Source organism: Capra hircus, chromosome 14 (assembly GCF_001704415.2).
Source record: "Capra hircus breed San Clemente chromosome 14, ASM170441v1, whole genome shotgun sequence".
In the NCBI taxonomy this organism is placed as follows: Eukaryota; Metazoa; Chordata; class Mammalia; order Artiodactyla; family Bovidae; genus Capra; species Capra hircus.
The window spans coordinates 46,195,766-46,216,207 of record NC_030821.1 but is presented as its reverse complement, the minus strand read 5'-3'; the positions used below and the strand labels follow the sequence as shown (position 1 = coordinate 46,216,207).

Here is a 20,442-nt window from a genome sequence, read left to right as displayed (position 1 = left end):
GTGGTTTGCCACTGCTAAGGATGGAGACAGTTGGTGGAATGAGATCCAGACAGGCAGAACATGGCACTTCCAATAGAATTTGTCTCTCACCCCTATTTCAGAACATACTTAGCCTCATTACTTTACAGAAGTCTGGCTAGACCAGTGTTCTCCAATAGAATTTGATGTGATATATAGGAAAAATCCTATATTTGTGCTCACCAGTAGTAGCCACTAGCCACATAAGCTGTCAGACCCTTGAAATTGACTTGTAAGACTGAGAAATTAAGTTTTAAATTTAAATAGTCATCTATAGCTGCTGGTTACCATATGAGTCAGTGCTAGTGCTGAGCTAGATTATTATTAGCGTGAATTACTTTAGGAAACCCTAAGCTTCAAAAGCAATGTGGCTTAAATTCTAGAAATAATCCATTTATAACCAGTGTTGGCCTCCGGTTAACCATGTATTAACATGTCTGGAGTCCAGTGCGTGCTTTGACACTGATGAAGTTCTTCCAGTACACTCTAGCAAAGGAGCTCTTGTGTCTTGTTTCTATCCATAGGAATTGTTCTTATTGAAGGCATTTCTTCCTCTATGTGAACTGGACAAAATGGAAAGTATTATAGAGAAGTAGAACGTTATCTTTGTAAGTACCAGTGTAATGTGACCTTAAATGCTTTCTCACCCCAACTTTTTTTTCTTTTCTGTTCCCTTGCCTTTTCTCTCTCTCTCCTTCCTCTGTCCTTATTTCCTTTCTAACCTCTAAAATGACAGATGTGACACTATGTCTTTCAGCAAGTTCCTTTACTTTCACATATTGATTTCTTTATTTTGTACTTATTTACAAAATCTGTTTTATCAGTTCAGATCATTAACAAAAACCAGTCAAAGAGCAGTTCAGTTCATTAGCAAAAAAAAAGGATCTGAAATGGTGATAGCTCTTTACAGGCCAGTTGATACATTTTTGGAGATTTAACAGATATAATAATTTCAGTATTTAATATGTAAAAAAATATAAGGTGAACTCTGAACCATTTCTTTCTTTCTTTCTTTTTCTTCTTCACAGCTCTCACCTAGATAACATTATAGTCTTTCTTAATCCTTTGAAAGTTCTCATGGCACTGGATCTCTTGAATTCTTACCCTGTTTTTCACAAATGAAAAGCTTTCCAATAAGCTAATACCAGAAGGGGCAAGTGGTGTTTAGAAGGAAAAAGTCTGAAATATAACAGCAAAGTAACATTTGGAAAGAGATGATCCACTGTTAGCCCTTTTCCCCAGTCTGTATAGAACAAATGTGTCTAGGGGCTTTTGTGCTAAATGTCTCCAGTTCATAAAATCACAATTATTAATCAGACTTTCATTAAATATTAATTTACTTTGGAGATAAATGTCATTTTAAATTTGGAATCCTAGTCTTTTCTAAATCTAAGGAGAGCATTTTCATTAGATTTTGTAGAAATGAGTGCACATAGAAAGCTTAGAAGCTATTAAAAAGCTACTTCTTAAACTTGACTTCTGGTTTAATTCAGGCCCAGCAAAATACTTGTTTTCCAGCATAATAAACATAGTTTGTAATCATGTGTATATTCAGCTGAAGTAGAACATTACACTGAGAGTTTTTGCCTGTATTTTTCATCCAGGGACCATTTTCTTGCAGGCATTTTATGGCATTTGGAACGCAGTGCTCGATATGTAGTAGGTGTGCAGTAAATATTGTTGAATGAATGAATTAAAAAATTCATCACATTCATTAATTCATGTAAGATCTTAAAGAGTTTTCAAAATTTCTAATGGTAGCTAAGGCTACCAGTCTCATAAATGAAGACTGTATTCTACAAAGCCTCATGAATTAAGACTTCTTCATCACTGGCTGGTATTGCACACCTCTCTCTTCCTTACATCAGTATGTTCAAATCAGGTAGAAAGGTTTAATTAGGTTTAAGATAGTTAAGTTCATAATATTTTCTGAGCCTGTAAACAGAAGACACAAGAGACATGGGTTCAATCCCTGGGTTAGGAAGATCCTAGTAGGAAATGGCAACTCACTCCAGTATTCTTGCCTGGGAGATCCCATGGACATAGGAAACTAATGGGCTATAGTCCTTGGTGTCTAAGGGTCGCATATGACTTAGTGGCTAAACCACCACCAACAACCACATACAACACATGCTAAAAGCACAAATCCAAAATTTTCTGTAATTTCATTGCAGTAATCCAGTGAGTGTTTTGAGAGCAAGGGTGCCTTTACACCACTTTGTAACCCCTGCATGCAGTATATATCTTAATAGCCAAGAGACACATTGTTTTGAAAGGAGGGGAATGAGAAAGGAATCATGGATCTAATCAGTATGTGTTACTTGAAGCTATGATCTCCTATTCTGACTGTTATTGGAATAGTAGAAATTACAGATTTATGTTGTAGTCAGGAATCATTAATAATTAGGTTCAACTCATCAGTATTTATACATTTAACTGGGTGTGAAATAGCTAGATGTCTCCGGCTTCACATTTTTCCTCTTCATCGTTCTAATTGTATATTTATTTCTGAAGCTCTAAAGTGTCAGGGTCTAGTGAAAAGAACATGGATTTAGGAACTAAGAGACTTGGTCTTAGTCTTGATGCTGAGTGGACCCTGGAAAGATCATTTAAACTTACCAATGTTGCCCTTTCAAATATTGTGAATTTTATATTTTTAACATTTATAAAATATTTTAAAGCATCCATCTTGACTGTGGATCTCAATACTGAGATTAATAGCATCACTTTTAAAGCCACACACTAAAATTTATTTTCAGTTTTGTGAAAATTTATAACTGTGGAAATAATTGCCATCCCAACCATATCCACAAGAAAATTATTCCATTTAATATATTTTATATATCTAAGCTAATGGATAGACATAGTGTTACAGGAATTATCTGAGATTCATTCTTTCATTCTCTATTGTGTGAAAAATATTGTACAATATTGGTCTCATATTTCTATGTATTTATTGAATTGAGGCACTCAGAATCATGCCATTCAAGGAAAACCCCCAGAATCTTAGAAGATTAAGAACATGGGCTTTAAGTTGAGACATTGCTGGACTGGTATCCTGTAAAAAATACTTAGTGTTTATGTCATCTTGAACAAGGTACATACATTTTGGAACCTCAGTTTCTTTATCTATAAATCAAAGGTACTGATCTCCCCCACAAGGAGGATTGAGAATTAATGAGAATTCTCATGAGAATTAAGTGGAATAAGCACAGTGGCTGTGTGTAATAATCCCTCAATATGTGGTAGGTGATAAAAATGCTAATTATTAACCAAAGTCACAAAGCAAATGAGTTCATAACTTGGCTGTCCTTCAACTACAACTCCAAGAACATCCCTACCTTCTAGGAAATACAGTTTTTATTTAGGGACATTTTGAACTTAAGCTGAAACAGAATTCAAATGGCAAATCTCAAACCTGTAGCAATAGCTGATTTTACACTGACTGGTTGGCTACAGTTCATACGGTTGCAAAGAGCTGGACATGACTGAAGCGACTTAGCATGCACTCTTGCCCTTTTATTATTATCCTGACTACCTGAGGCTTGCAAAGGTGAAAGAGAGTGTTTTAAATATCTCCATCTCTAAAACCTGAATAACTAGTTTTATTCTTAAAGAAAAAATAATAGAATAAGATGAAAGAAAGACTGAGAAAGGGGAGGAAATTCATAATTTCACCATCCTAAACCACACTACTCCTTTTATTGAAAACAATGCCTTTGCTTTATTTCTGAATATTTTCACTCCGTCGCTCAGGTTACACTCCCAGTTATACTGTTGCAGCCATAATTTTTCTGACTTTTCCACACTGTTTTCCACATTATTTATTTCAAGACTGTTTCATCTGGTACAAGTCACGTCAACTTAGGGCTTCAGTCGGTCCATCTGTGGTCCCTAATTTTCACATGTGTATTTTTGAAAATGTTGATGGAATACAATGAGCTCATTTTTTCTGCATCAAATGCTTTGATATTTTCTTATCAATTTGTGCTAAATTATATTAGCAGTAAATTTAGCATCCTAAGATTCATAGGTGCTAGTAGGTCATCCCATCCATCTGCCTTACATTCTTACCATTAATTATTTATTATCCTTGTAGCTCCCTAGCATTTTCTACAACAGAGACACATGGTAGATTGAGAAAGGGGGCAGAGGCACAGGGAGGAATATTTATAAAGTGCCATACACAGATGGATGCTTAATAAATACTGTTTAATGATCCTCACTGATGACAAAGGCGGATGGAAAACATTATTCATAAGAGATGCGGACGTGGATGTTTATAGTTCAATGAACCTCTTCCCTTTTCTATTTAATGCACGGGGGAAGGGGTAAATCGAGCATACAATTATTTGCGACACATTCTGATGTTTTAAATTGGATTTATTAATGAAGGGTACCATTGATTTGTTAGAAGCTTTTTTTTTTTTTAATGCTAGAATTGAGAACACAATATTCTGAATATGCACCATCAGGAAAGGAAGTAAGGGTATCAATGGATGTGGCCACACTGAGAATCCGAAGATTAATTTGTGCAATCATCTGCTTTGAGTCTGAAGACGTGGCCACCTACACATTGTGATTTGAATACCTTGGGAAAGGTTTCTGCCTTTCACCTTAAGTTATTTTCCCAGCACAAATACTGGTCTTCATGTATTTCCATTACTATAGAGTCATTCCTTTGATTATTGTTATTTTTTAAATTTAGGTATGGCAAAATCCATCACAGTATCTCAATCAGGAGGGAACAACAGAGGATGAGAGGGTTGGATGGCATCACCGACTCAGTGGACATGAGTTTGAGTAAACTCTGGGAGTTGGTGATGGACAGGGAGGCCTGGCATGCTGCAGTCCATGGGGTCGCAAAGAGTTGAACACGACTGAGTGACTGAACTGAACTGAATTATCCTCCAATTAAAATAAATTAATTAAGAAATAAAAATAAAGTAAAAATTTTTTTAAAGAAAAAAATATTTATTTTTAATTGAAAGATAATTGCTTACAATATTGTGTTAGTTTCTGCCATACATCAACATGAATCAGTCATAGGTATACACACGTCGCCTCCCTCTTGAACCTCCCTCCTACCTCCCATCCCACCCCACCCCTCACAGAGCCCTGGTTTGAGTTCCCTGAGTCATACAGCAAACTCCCGCTGGCTATCTGTTTTACAGATGGAGTGAATATGTCTCTCCATTTGTCCCACTATCTCCTTCCCCTACCCCTGTGTCCATAAATCTGTTTTTCTATGTCTGCATCTCCATCGATGCCCTGCAGATAGGTTCATCAGTACCATCTTTCTAGATTCCATATATAAGCATTAAAATATATTATCTATTTTTCTCTTTATGACTTACTTCACTTCTAGAGCCTATTATACACAGTGAAGTGAGTCCTTTGATTATTCTTTGTTGTTGGTGGTTACTTACTAAGTCGTGTCTGACTCTTATGTGACCCCATGGACTGTAGCCCACCAGGCCCCTCTGTCCATGAGACTTCCCAGGCAAGAATATAGGAGTGGGTTGCCATTTCTTTCCTCTGAGAGATCTTCCCGATCCAGGGATTAAACCCATGTCTCCTGCATTGAAGGCTGATTCTTTACAACTGAGCCAACCTGGGAAGCCCTGATTAAGCTTTACCCACTGTTACAGGCTTCATATGACAATATGAAAGAGAAAATGTTATCATTGAAGTGTATACTCTCATCTTTTGAAGAAAAAATTTAGACTCACTAACTTTCACACTTTATTTTCTTCATCCTTTTATTGGTAGCAATTTTATTATAATGGCTTTTCTGGCTTGAATATTTTTCCTAGGAGTAAGTATAAGCTGAGAAATTGAAAATTCATCTTTGCCAAATGTTAAACTTAAAAAATTGACAAGTGAACTTTTTCTTGTTAGAATGTCCAGTGGAATATGTAGATGAGTTGAGGTTACTCAGAAATCTCACAGAACCATGAAATTTAAGGGATAGGAGGCACCTTGGCAATAAGAGGCAATCTTATCCATTTCTCAGCAGAACTGATGGTCACCTGGAATCTGCCTGGACATTAACAGGCCCAGGAGTGCCTTGAGGCAGCAAATTCCACTTTGGGGCAGCAGTAATTGTTAGTCTTACTTGTTTTTTGCTTGTTCCCTACATAGTTCCAGAAAATCCATCCTTTATTTTAAGCCCAGGCCTTATTAAAATAAGCAAATAGGGGCCAGGGGAACATCTAAATAAATTGTAAATCACCATAATTAACTGATATTGGATGATGTTAGCCAAAACATGTGGCCAGAAAAAGGATACCAGTGCTTTGAAATTCATTATTCCCTCACTCATCCACTCTTTTGGATAGTCCACAAACATTTGGTAAGCACTCACATCTGAAAGATACAGATATGGATGAGACATTCGTCACTTTTAATAACTCACAGCTCCGAAAAGGTGTTTTCACTTAAAGCTCACGAGACACCTTTATTCTCTTGTAGCATGTTTATCTACCTCCACTAGGATGTAAACTCTGTGATGTCAGAGATTGTACCTCAAGCAAAGTCTCATGAGTATTTGCTGAATGAATGAACAAGAAAGAATTCTAAGTGGGATACAATGAGAAAAGCATTGTAATAGATAGAACGAACTTCTAACCCATTACGGCAGAAGCAATGGATTCTCCCTGAACAAGTATTTCTTTTTTTAAATATTTAATTAATTAATTTGGCTGAGCTGGGTCTTAGAGTTGCAGCATGCAGGCTCTTTAGTTGCAGCATGTGGGATCTATTAATAGTTCCCCGACCAGGCATCAAACTTGGGCCCCTTGCACTGGGAGCTTGGAATCTTAGCCACTGGACTTCCAGGGCAATCCAAAGATATTTGTTCTTGACTTAATAAAAAGTGAGAGTTTATCAGACGGAGAATGTGGAAAAGAACATTTCATATGAGAAAGTCATGTTGGATTTGGGAAGAGGCATGTAATATGAAGTAGCTGGAAGAAGAAAAGGATTGTTAAATAAATGTTAAATAAAGCAGTCATTGACTTTTTCAGTCACATAACATAGTATTTATTGTGTGTCTACTGAATGCCAAGCACGTGGGATACAGTGATGAATAAGATCAGACATGATCCCTGCCCTCAAGAAACTTAGTCTAGTGGAGAGGAGAGGATGGGTATAAACAAATAATTGAAATACTCTACCCAACAAATTTAAAACTTCTGTTGAGTGCTCCAGGTAAAGGTATATGCTTATATATAATTTCTTAAAATTGAAGGATGACTGTATGGTCAAGGAAGTTGGGTGGATATGGGCTTCCCTGGTGGCTCAGATGGTAAACAATCTGCCTGCAGTGTGCAGTGTGGGAAACCTGGGTTCAATCCCTGGGTTGGGAAGATCCCCTGGAGGAGGGCATGGCAACCCACTCCAGTATTCTTGCTTAGAGAATACCCATGGACAGAGGAGCCTGGTGGGCTACAATCCATGGGGTTGAAAAGAGTCAGACATGACTAAGTGACTAAGCACAGCACAGCACAGCAACTGAGATATGATTTTTGGGTTAATATCTGAAAAGGAAGAGGGAAGGAAATAGATGTGCAAATTCCCTGGGGCAGAAGGTGAATGGCATGTGTAAAAGATGGTACTGATGAACCTATTTGCAAGGCAGCAGTGGAGACACAGATATAGAGAACAGATTTGTGGACACAATGGGGGAAGGAGAGGGTGGAATGAATTTAAATGTATATATTTCCATATGTAAAATTAGATAGCCAGTGGGAATTTGCTGTATGATGCAAGAAGCTCAAATCGGAGCTCTGTGACAACCTAGACGGGTGGGATGGAATAGGAGGTGGGAAGGAAGTTCAAGAGGAAGGGACATATGTGTATCTATGGCTGATTCATGTTGATGTATGGAAGAAACCAACACAATATTGTAAAACAATTATTCCAATTAAAATAAATAAATCTATTTTAAAAATTGTAAAAAAAAAAAAAGAAATCAAAGAAAAATCAAAATCAAATCAAAGAATAGAGAGCAACTTCCCTTGTGGTCTAGTGGTTAAAACTCCATGCTTCCATTGCAGAGGGTACAGGTTTGATCCAGGTTTGGCTAGGGAGCTAAGATCCTGCATGCCCTGAGGTGTGGCCAAAACAGAAAGCTAGAACATACAGGGAGAAGGAGGAGGGTACTGAACTGCCGAGATAAGTAGAAGTCAGACCTTACAGTCTTTGTATTGTTCTGTTTCTGTCCTGAGACTGGGAAGCACGGACACCTCTTCTAGTAGGGATGGTCCAGATCTGCCCGTGTTTGGGCTGCAGTGTTCAGAACCAAATGGAGGGGTCCAAAGTGAGTGGAAGAAAGTAGTTATCCTAAACATTGGCACTAGGGGAGCAGAAACAAGGAAAGAACAATTCTGTGAAATGCATCCATCTTCTGAAGACCACAGTCAAGTTGCCGGACTACAGTCATTACCCTCAAAGAAATGAGCAATGTATAGGAGATAACACACTTCACTTTAGTATTGTTTGAATCCAGTATTTTGATATGGGGAGTAGACAAAGAAACAGAAACTTTTAAAAACTTCCGCTAGAAGGTGAAAACAAAGAATGATGAGCTGGGGTGTAATGGAAAGAGACTTATGTAGTAAATCTTCGTAAGTCTGTAAATCTGGCTTCTGGTCCAAGTTTAGTCACTACCAGAGAGAGGTCAGCCAAGTCACATGACTCATTGGATCTCAGTTTTAAAAGCTGTGAATAGGGAAATTGGATGAGGTCATCCCCAAGATCCCTTCTGCCAATATACTGTGATTCCAATTTCCAAACATGGGGGTATCTAAAGCATAGTGTATATGTTTAAATAGAGACTAGTCTCAAATCAGACTCAGTATTGGAGCTTTTAATAAAAGCTCCATTGCTTACCATGTATTTGTTGGGGAGAAGTAAGGGACCAGAATATAATTGAAAAGTATATTTTTACTATGAGACAGAGCCAAACTGAGAAATATCCCTTGTGTAGAATCTTACTGCTGAACATTCCAGACCAAACATTGCATGGTCTAAAATCTAATTTTATTGGAAGAAACCTAAAAAAAGGTGTTCAAATCCTATCCAGGTTTCATGAACATTTTAAAACTTGGTTTCATAGAGACTAAATCTAACTGATGCCACACACCAAGATGGAATATGAAATTGAAGTCCATCACCCAAATAGAAGGTTGTATCATCCACAGAGAATTCCAGGTAGTGAATGAAGTTTGTGATTACTTATACCAGAGTATTACGGAGTGGCCCAGCCTCATTTCCCATTCCTTTCAGTGGTACTAATACTTTCTCTGTTTGTTGCCTTTTTTATTTTTCTCATCACCTTTCATCTGTATTTATCCCCTGCACTCTACTGTAACTTTGGGAAGACTTCTGCAAAAGGAGACATTTAAAGGAACATGTCTTAGACTCCCACATAAAGGGCACTTTTACTGTCATAATAGACAGTCTTCTACCAGCTGAATGGCTGAATACTCAGATAAAAGCTTGAGCCTTTTCTGGCGGGTTATGAAACAGACTGAACATTCCAAGCCACTAGTATACCTTGTAGCTTATAGAAGGTCTAAGATGCATTATAACATTAGTGTTGTATTTTTCAGCATAGAGAAGGATTTTTTATGAGCTATGTCTTATAAAAGGCCATTTTTCTAAAGGCAAAACTAGTGTTTTACTCTCTAATTATAGCAAGTGTATATATAGGAGCTAATTCTTTAAATAGTTCTCTCGTCTGATGAAGAAAATTCATGTTACCTGTCTAAATATTTATAAATTCGGCTAGTCGGAAACATCGATGATATGGGACGGTGCTCATATTGCATATTCTACTTATTATCTTGTCTTTTCCCCTTCTTACTGCAACACAATGCTTCCTTTGACCACTGAAAGCAAAGCTTTCAGAATTTGGTTTGAGTGTATCTAAAAAAAGCCTGGGTTATACCAAGGATAAAAGTCTTGGATTTTTTTTAAACTGAGGAGTAAATACTTGGGCTAAAATCAAGGAACCTATTGATATTAGCAGCATTTGACTGCAGAAGTGAAATGCTACTTCCAGCTTTCTGAGGACAAGAACAATGTTTCAGTTATTGCTACAACTTGACATATTAAAAGACAATAGACAATATAAATTCATTAGTATTTCTGGCCAAGTTCTCAAGTACTTCAGCTTGTATGTTCAGTTTCTTAGGATAGCTGAAAGTTTCCCAGATATTGCTTTGAAATACTATGGATCTGTCTTTCTCAAATAAATCTGGTTTGTTTTTAACTTTTTATAAATGTATTGTTTTTCTTTGGTGAATTCTGGAGGTGCTTTTGAAAATTTCAGTGTGTACTAACATTTTTTAACATACTGGTTAAATTTCAACTACATTTCAGCTATAGTGCCTGTCTCTCCAGATAGTTACTGCAAATAATCTTTGTGTCTCTTTGAAACAGAAATAGCTGTTATAAAAAAGAGGCATTTACTGCTTAATACCGTACACAGAAATTTAAGAAAATGCTTTAGAGCTATATATACACAGAGTGATTTAGATTTAAAGGTCTCAGAGCTGCTTGTTTGCAAATGTGTACTCAGCATGTATCAGCAACACAGAAATGAAATGTTAAACATCACTTAGGTCTTTAGAAAAATTTGCTTTTCATCTGTGCAAAATCATACATGGGACTTATCCTGCCTTGCTCCATGAAGGAAGTGTCAAGTATATGACATAATGGTAGTATTTTTGAGACTACAGTTAAAAAAAAAAAATCACCCCTATTCCCCTGCCTCAGACCTGGAGTCTTAAGCTGTAATTATGATGCCATGATCAGCAAGTTGTGTTTTGTCGGGTTGAGCACTGAACGGGTGGCAGCTTAATTCCATGCTGCTGGTAGGAGCCTGGTGCAGCTGTTCAGAAACGAGAATGTTTGTTGTTGTTTATTGTTCCAAGTGTCGCTTTTTTCCTCTAACAGACTAATGAAGAGATGTTTAGTACATTTGCACTGGTTGACTGATTGTTGCAAGCTTGACTTTCAATTGATCCAATGAGGTGAAATAAACTAGCAAGCAACCCCAAGAAAAGATTCACTGAGATTCTGCCCTTGACATAAAAATGCATGTTCAGTTTACAGCTATTTGTGTATATAAATTCTACACAGTTGTATAACATCTCCATAGTTTAAACAAGGAATTATTACATTTTATATTAAATTTATATATTAAATTGAATTCCATGATTGATTCTCATGGGATAAAATTATTATGGTAGACATCATTTCACTTATAAAAGTAAATGTGGGAAAACATAGCACCATGTTCACTTTAATTACTAAAATTAAAAACGTAAATTTTGCGAGCTCTCAAGAGTGGCAAGACACAGTGTCTAACCCAAGGGGAATGGACAGATTCATTGTTAGGAATAAAATTAATATGGCAGAAAAGAACATAGATTTAAAATGGAAAGTTAAAAACACTAAATAAAATGAATGAAACTTTTATGATGTTCTGAATGTAGTCTGTTTCAAGCCTTGATAAATATTAAAGGGTTCTTGAAATGAAATATGAAAGCCAACTTTTCTTAAGAAACTGGACATGAAAAAATGTTTTCATGGACTCTGAAGCACTATATTATGTTTATTTCTATCTAAAGTAAGGATGGCGATTGGAGGGGAAGGATGATAACAATCACAGAATCATAACAAGAGGAAAAAAATCGACCAAGTGTCATAGGACATCAAAGAATAGTAGGCATGGAAATGCCATGGTTTGATGTGTGAAGAACCTGAACCCCAACCGGAAAGGTGAAGGGGATGCTAGGAACAGTCCAGCTGCACCCGGGGATCGTGAGCCTCAGAGCAGAGCCTCTTTTGTGATCTCATACAACATTCCATACAAAGCAACTCAGTTTAGATGTGTTTCTCTTCTTCTGGAGAGAGACATGGTATTTTCAGCTCACAGGGTTTTCTTATTAAGGATGTAGAAAACTTCATGAAGTATATACAAGTCTGAAAAGATGGAGTTTTGCTTTTGTGGTTGGTTAAGAGATGGTGAGGATAGAAAGATCCAGGGAACTAGGTAGGAAGAGAGGGATAGGAACCAAAGAGAGATAAGCCATGAGTGGGGAAATAGAGCTGGAAAAATGAGAAAGAAAAATACAGAGGAAGAAAGAGCAGGGAGAAGGATGGGGGGCGGGGGGTGGGGTGGTAGACAGAAAGGCTCAGAGAGTTTCTAAGGGATTGTTGAGCAGGGCTTAGGTTCTGCACTTGACCTGAATGACAGGCTTACAAATGTGACCACTTATGTTCTACAACTCTTCTGAAAGCCTGATTAACTCTGAACACTAGTCACAATTCTGCAGTGGTCGAGACCTTAAATCCTGAGCCTCAACTTATATTTGAGCCTCTACTTTTTTTTTTTTTTTTGCTGGTAAATTTAAAAAATATTTCTTTTTATTGGAGTATAATTGCTTTGAGCTTCCCTTATGATTCAGCGGTAAAGAATCCACCTGCAATGCAGGAGACAGGGGTTTGATCCCCGGATGGGGAAGATCCCCTGGAGAAGGAAATGGCAACCCACTCCAGGATTCTTGACTGGAAAATCCCATTGACAGAGGAGCTTGGTGGGCTACAGTCCATGGGGGTCATAAAGAGTCAGACACAACTGAGCGACTAAACGACCACCACCAATTGTTGTTGTTCAGTCAATGTAGACCTGTTTGTGGCCCCATGGACTGCAGTGCACCAGGCTCTCGAGTCCTTCACTATCTCCCAGAGTTTGCTCAAATTCATGTCCGTTGAGTCAGTGGATACTATCTAACCACCTCATCCTTAGCCACCCCCGTCTCCTTTTGCCTTCAGTCTTTCCCAGCATCAGGGTCTTTTCCAGTGAGTCTTTTCATCAGGTGGTCAAAGTATTGGGGCTTCAGCTTCAGCATAGTTGCTTTATAACGTGTTAGTTTCTGCTGTACAGCAAAGTGAATCAGCTATACATATCCCCTCGGTTTGGGGTTTCCTTCCCATTTAGGTCACCACAGAGCATTGAGTAGAGCTCCCCGAGCTCCATAATAGGTTTTCTCATTAGTTATCTGTTTTATACACAGTGTCAATAGTGTATTTATGTCAGTCCCAATCTCCCAGTTCATCCACTTCCATTTCCCCTTTGGTATCCAAACTTTTGTTCACTATGTCTGTGTCACTGTTTTTCCTTTGCAAATAGGTTCATCTGTACCATTTTTCTGGATTCCACATATATATGTTAAAATGTGATAATTATTTTCCTCTTTCTGATGTACTTCACTCTACTCTTTATCAAGTCATAAGCAGAACATTCTGACCAGGGAGAATAAAAAAAAATCTAACCACATTAACAATAACCAGAACAAAGCATCTTTAAGTCTTAAGAAATCAGATCAACAGACTGTATTCACTCATGCTAAGTTTCTCTACCCCTGCTTTGAAGAAAGGGCACTGAATTTCAGGCTGTCTTTTATTGTGGGGTTTGTAATCAGTGCTGGATTTCTTATAATAGAAAGTTCTTGATTATTAAGAAAGATTTGAAATTTAAGTCTTATGACCTCTCTTCACTTGACACATACTCTACAAAAAGGAAAATTCATGTAAGTCATGAGTGTGAAATTTTTTAAGAAAAATGGTGACCTACCAGTGACTGTGATAGAGTATTTATGCTTTTAGTAACGACTTTTAGAAGAAAGGAAGTCACACTAAACCCTTGACCGTAAACATAAGATGTTTGTACACCACTGGAGTTTGCTCTCACTATTTCTGAAAAACCTCTTGTATGATACCATAATTGGTTCAAAGACCATCTCTCTTCTTCACATTAAAGTCATACTTCACAAAGAGTGAATTCATTGTAATGCTTATTTGTTGCCAAATTAAAAATGGATTAGCCTTCCTGCTTATTATTCATGTGGACTGGTCACGTAATCTGTGAGTACCTGAGATGTCATTGTACCTGAAACTGAGTTATTTGATGGAGAATAGCCATTTTAGATTCACCACTTGAATTATCCATCTGTAATATTTTCATTTGTTTTGCCCAATCCTAAGATTGCTCTCCGGAGGAGGGCATGGTAACCCACTCCAGAATTCTTGCCTGGAAAATCCCCATGGACAGAGGAGCCTGGCAGGCTACAGTCCATAGGGTTGCAAAGAGTCGGATATGACTGAGTGACTAAGCACACACACACTATTACTCTGCCCTCTCTCACATGCTATTTGATGTGTGGTGTGTAGTCCATTGTCATCTGAATACAAAAGTTGGACATGAGCATCAGTGGCATCAAAGATATGTGCTATGAGGTACCCATTATGTGTGTAAGTACAGTGCTCAGCAGAGAAAATATGAGACCAAGAATTCCTGGCCTTATAGGCTTAAAATCCACTAGAGGAGACTGAACATATGCATAAAAAAGAATTAAATACTAGCATTTATTTAATAGACACTGGTATAGCTTTTGATCATAGCTTTCATGTAGTTGATCGGAAGGTAATCTTAAGGGACAAATGTGAGGGCTTTCCAAGTGGTGCTGGTGGTAAAGAACTCACCTGCCATTGCAGGAGACACAGGAGATGCAGGTTTGATCCCTGGGTTGAAAAGATCCCCTGGAGGAGGAATTGGAAATCCACTACAGTCTTCTTGCCTGGAAAATTCCATGGAATTTGTATTAAATTATTTGTAATTTGTATTAAAATTTGTATTATTATTATTATAATAAAATAAGTTTAAAAACAGGAGCAATGTGAGTTTTCTTATTCTATTCAGATATATTTCCCTGTAGTGGGCACTTCACATAAACTATCTCATTTAATTGTCTAAACACTGCCTATAAAGTAGATACTATTATCCTCATTTTCTGGATTAAGAAATTGAGGCTTAGAGGATTTGATACTTACCCAAATTCTTGTAATTCTCCTTTATTGTAAAAATAGGCATTTTTGTCATCTGCAATGATAATGTATATGTATATGCTTTAAATATTTCTGTATCTACATAGTTGAAAAAACTGCCATGTCAAGTATATTTATTGGCCATATTTGAAATACTTCTTATAGTGTCCAGAACCATTTTTTCATAAATTTGACTTATTTTCATTTGCGAGAATACTTGGCTTCCAGGTGGAGAAATAAATTTAACTTACAGAAGTGGAGAGACCAAAGACATGGTAAAATTGGTGTATATCTTAAAAGAGAATTCTAATTATAAGAACCTCTTAAATCTAAAAGCTTTTCCCTTTGGTATAAGCTATTGACTATGTGAAACGTGGTGTTTTACATTAAAAATGGTGTTTGAGGTGAGTTGCTTAAAGCGCCATGGTTTTCTGCAAAAACATTATAGGGAAAGATCAAATAAGAAGATGCTTACTGCTGCAGATCAGAAGAATAGATCAATAAGAGGGAATACTAAAACAGTCATGTTTTAAAGAATTAGTTTACAGGAGCAAAGACCTGTGGGTCAAAGAATGTAAACACACACATGTTCTGACATATCCTATGTATGCACAAACGTACATACACATAACATATAAATATAGATGCATTTTAGGCAAGTGATCCAATTAACTCCTTTTATGCATTTTTCCAGACATATACATTAGCCTTACTAGGCCTTTTGTCAGCTGCCCTGTGGAGAACAATTAAAAAATTGACTATTCAGCATTTATCAAACCCTCACAATATGTAAGCACTGTGCTCAGTGATAAATATGTAACAGAGAAAATGGGCTTTGTCTTTCAGGACTCCCAGTATCCTTGGGAAAGGTGTTATTGCAGTGGTGTGGTGAAACAGAATAGACATTCACAGAGTTTCAGACCTAGAGGAGATGTATCATGGAGCACTTTTTGGAAGAGGTGATATCTGAACTGAGTCTTGAAGAGCAAGCTGCAGTTAGTCAAAAGGAAATGGGAAAGGTGGAGGCCCTTCCAGGACACAGTGTGAATAAAGGCCAGGGGCTTGAAACAGAATACTGTGTATAGTCTGGGGTTGCTGGAGTATGTTGATGAAGGAGGAATGAGAGGTGAGGGTGGAGAGGTAGGTCACATCTGCCAGGGCTCAGGGGACTTTATACTGCCAGTTACATCGGGCGTTTGTAGGGATTAAAGCATGGTTAAATCAGATTTGTTTCTTAGCGGATCATTCTAGAAGCTGTACAGAGATTTTTTTTTTTAATGTGAACAAAACCAGAGCTCAGGATTTAGTTTCAGAAGCTACTGTAGAAATGTAGGCAAGAGGTCTTCCCTGGTGGCTCAGCAGTGAAGAATCCACCTGCCAATGCAGGAGACAGGAGTTCAATCCTTGCTCCAGGAAGATTCCACATGCTGTGGGACAACTAAGTCCATGTGCCTCAACTATTAAGCCTGTGCTCCAAAGCCCAGGAGCGGCAACTATTGAGCCCACCTACCTTAGAGTCTGTGAGCTGCAACAGGAAAAGCCACTGAAATGAACAGTTTAATAGGGAATGGGTAATACCAGGCAGAGGGCTTAAGCAATGTTCAGGAGGTTCAGTTGGTTAAGACCTGTGCTTATTTGCATGTGGACAGATGGATGGGAATTTCTTAGAGTTTTAGCTTGGGTAGCTAGCTCAGTATTGGGGTGCAGAGGACCACACATCTGAGAAGGAACATGAACTGATGGGGAAGGTTGGAGGTGTGCTGGGGTTTAGCTTAATGTGTCTGTGTTTCATCTGGGAAGAGTTGATCAGGACAGGGATAATTCAGAGCTTAAGAAAGAGGTGTCGAGTGACAAATTTGGGAGCTGTCTGCCTATAGGTGTATAAAAAATTGAATACAGTTTCTTCTGCATAGTACATTGTGTGGTCTTTTCCTCCTTATGCCTTTTAAGTTTTAACAATGATGTACATCTCCATCAATACACAGTACTTATTATTATACCTCCGGGTTGTGCATGAACAGCGGAGTGATCTCATAGAACAGGAAATGCTTTAGGAAAAATGCAAGTAACCAGAGGCTTTGTGGTTGCTTTCTTCTAGGTGCATCCGTGGAAATGCCTGCCGCAGAGGGATCTAGCTTGAGTTGACCTTCCAGCGGCGCATCCTTTTGAGGACCCTTTGTGCAGTCCAAAATGGCAGAGAAGGTTCCCCCTGGATTAAACAGGAAGACGTCAAGGTCGACACTTTCTCTTCCACCGGAACCAGTGGACATCATCAGGAGCAAAACGTGCTCCCGGAGGGTGAAGATCAACGTGGGGGGCCTCAACCACGAGGTCCTGTGGAGAACGTTGGACCGGTTGCCCAGGACCCGCCTGGGGAAGCTTCGGGACTGCAACACGCACGAGAGCCTCCTGGAGGTGTGCGATGACTACAACCTGAACGAGAACGAGTATTTCTTCGATCGGCACCCGGGAGCCTTCACTTCCATTTTAAATTTCTACCGGACAGGGAAACTCCACATGATGGAAGAAATGTGCGCTCTCTCTTTCGGCCAAGAGCTTGATTACTGGGGGATCGATGAGATCTACTTAGAGTCGTGCTGCCAAGCCAGGTATCATCAAAAGAAGGAGCAGATGAACGAAGAACTGCGGCGGGAGGCGGAGACCATGCGGGAACGCGAGGGCGAAGAGTTTGATAACACCTGCTGTCCTGAGAAAAGGAAGAAACTCTGGGACCTGCTGGAGAAGCCCAACTCGTCCGTGGCCGCCAAGGTATGCAAAGCAAGAGTGGGACTTTCTTACGCGTGCTTCGAAAAGGCGGTCCCTATATTCTAGAAAGTGTGCTTTCCGTGGTTGAAGATGTTTGGGTAAGACGTAGCATAGGGTGGCTATGCAGGGAGACGTCCTTTCCAAGATCTTATGGACTGAAATCGAGTTAGTCTTATTGATAAGGCATACAATGGCATTACTCTTTCCTAAGTGTTTTTTGTTACTTGGGAGCAGCCTAGGTGCTTGGATGTTGAAGACTGCTGACCACCCAGACACCGTCTGGGGTTGGTGACTTGGAAGCTGAGGGGAAAACATGATCTCAGATCCATCCGGTGTGGAGTCTTGCAGATAGGCCTGGGCACCATCCTGAATGAAGTTCAGTGGTGTCATTGAAAGTGGAGGAGGTGCCTCCTGGCCTGGTCCTCTGGAGGAGCAGGGAAGACTGGAGAGCATGGTCCAGCGTAGACCAGCAGGGCTGGGGGCCCCCACATGAGGAAGGATCCACCTTATAAGGCAGTGTAAGGGGTGAATCACTGTCAGCGTGCATCGACTGACCTCCTCTTATGAGGTCTGCTCTAACGGTGTTGTTTCTGTTGGTGTATAATTGTGTTCACAATTGAGATGTTCCCATATCTCAGATCATAAAGTGTTGGCTGAAAAGGAAGGTCAATTCATATTTTTCCATTGGTCCTGGATACATCTCAATCTAAGAGTAAAAATTTTGACCACTAATTTCAGTATTTAATTCAATTGCATGACAGTGTTTATATCTAACTGTATTTGGAGCTTTGAGGGTTAGCAGAAACTGATTTTCATTGCATATATTTAGTTCTTTATTTCAGTATGAATTGTAAGTAAAAAGCCCAAAGAGTCATCTTTAGCTGCAGAAGCATAGGATTGACATTTTGTGCCAATTAGATGAAAATGGAATATGGAGTAGAGAAGAGAAAACAGTGAAAAATCCTATAAATTCTTTGGATTACTTACTGTCTTTTTTTTCCAGTTGTCTTTTCTTATAAACAGTAAAAATTATGGAAATATAATTGATTTTGTGTGCCTTTGCCTGAAAATTACAATTCTCCATAATAGTCTACAGCATGTAAATAACATAAATTACCAACTGGATGCAGACTGTCATAAAACTGCTTCTTGCACTGATTGATATTTCTAGCTTTGCATCTTTTGACTTATAAAGGCATTTTACTTTCCGGCCAGGATGTGGAACTAAATGGAATGAAATGTTATTTCTGCTGTTCATGATGAGGAAATGCACATTTTGTGGCAAATGAAAGATTTCAACTAGGTATTTTGTAGTTATGAATAATTTGTTCCCTTTTGTTTTATCTGTAAGAGAGAGATGTGGACTTTGGTTGAGAAAGGTTACTGCTCTTTCCAATATCAAACCTTAAGTTACACATTTGAGTTACTACTAGAAACATGGAGTGAATTTTGAAGCTGAATAAGATAAATTCTGGGTTTAGGGGAGTATTTTGGGTGTCACATGAACTCTTTCAAGATTTTAGGCAATTGAGGAATAAATCATTGTACCACCAGATGGTCCAGAGGGAGTTAGCCAAATATAAGCAGCTAAATTAAAGAAAATTTGAAAGGCCAATTTGATTTATTTGCTGATAACATTATTAACACACATCTACAATTAAGTATTGTTATAGAAAAAAATTTCAAGTATGTACATATTTTTTTCTGAAGAATTCCTGATAAGGATGCAATAATGTCAGTAATTTCATTCCTGAGATGACAGAGTTTATTTAATCTCTAAATTTTAGACACAGAGCCATGTCTTGATCTCTAAGAAGGTGTTGTTGATAATGGCCTATTGTATATAGTTGTATGTAATATAACACATACACATACCCCTCTACATTAGAGTATTTAAACCTGCCTCAGATTATGTTTGCACAGATATCTACCTGAAAACTATACCCAGCAGCCAAGGACTTTGGTTTTGGAGGATTTTGTGAAGTTGTAAATAGTAAATCTGGTTCCAAATTATTAATCAAGTTAAGAAAATCTCTGCTAGCCTAAGTAGATTCTCTACTGAATTTTCATAAAGGATTTGTGTTTGTTTGTTTAAATGTGTACATTTCCCTCTCTGTTTGAATGGGGAAATATACAAATTCTTTACATTTGATTGCATGGTAGTTAAGTGGAAAGTATTGTTCATTTGTCTGAGGTTTGGAGCCTTTTAGAAACAGCTCTGAATGATGCCTTATACAAACCACTAACTACCTTTCCTGTACTCTTTTCTAGTCATCTAACTTGTTATTTTTCTAGAATAATTATTGGTGAGGGGAGTGCTAATGTGATGTGTGTGTGAATATGTGTGAATAGTATTTTTACAACTTGGGGAAAATTCGTTTTGTCAGTGCTTCAGTAGGATTGTATTCTAGCTCTCACTATATTATAGGTACATCAGGATCCTGCTTGTGCTATGAAATTCTTATGCAGGAATGCTTGGAATCTGTGTTTTTTTCTAACTTGCTTGAGTGGTAAGATAACTTTGGAGGAGAGTATCTGTTTACCTTGCTTTTTCAGATATTGGTTGTGTGTGTGTGTGTGTGTGTGTGTGTGTGTGTATAAAGTCACTTTAGTCGTGTCCAACTCTTTGTGACGCTGTGGACTGTAGCCCACCAAGCTCCTCTGTCCGTAGGATTCTCCATGCAAGAATACTAGAGTGGGTTGCCATCAGTTATTGCTTATTCAGTTGAATGTTTATAGATGGTTCTCTGTGTACTA

The 20,442-nt window shown here is 38.2% G+C and overlaps 1 protein-coding gene across 1 annotated transcript in view; it reads left to right on the top strand.

Annotated features, from left to right (window-relative positions):
* KCNB2 (potassium voltage-gated channel subfamily B member 2) overlaps positions 1 to 20,442 on the top strand; it is a 459,966-nt gene that overhangs the window by 12,115 nt on the left and 427,409 nt on the right. Inside the window, exon 2 of the mRNA XM_005689061.3 lies at positions 17,018 to 17,688. Within this exon, the coding sequence (XP_005689118.2) occupies positions 17,110 to 17,688 (579 nt within the window). The 5' untranslated portion in view covers positions 17,018 to 17,109. The remainder of the gene's footprint in view (positions 1 to 17,017; positions 17,689 to 20,442) is intronic.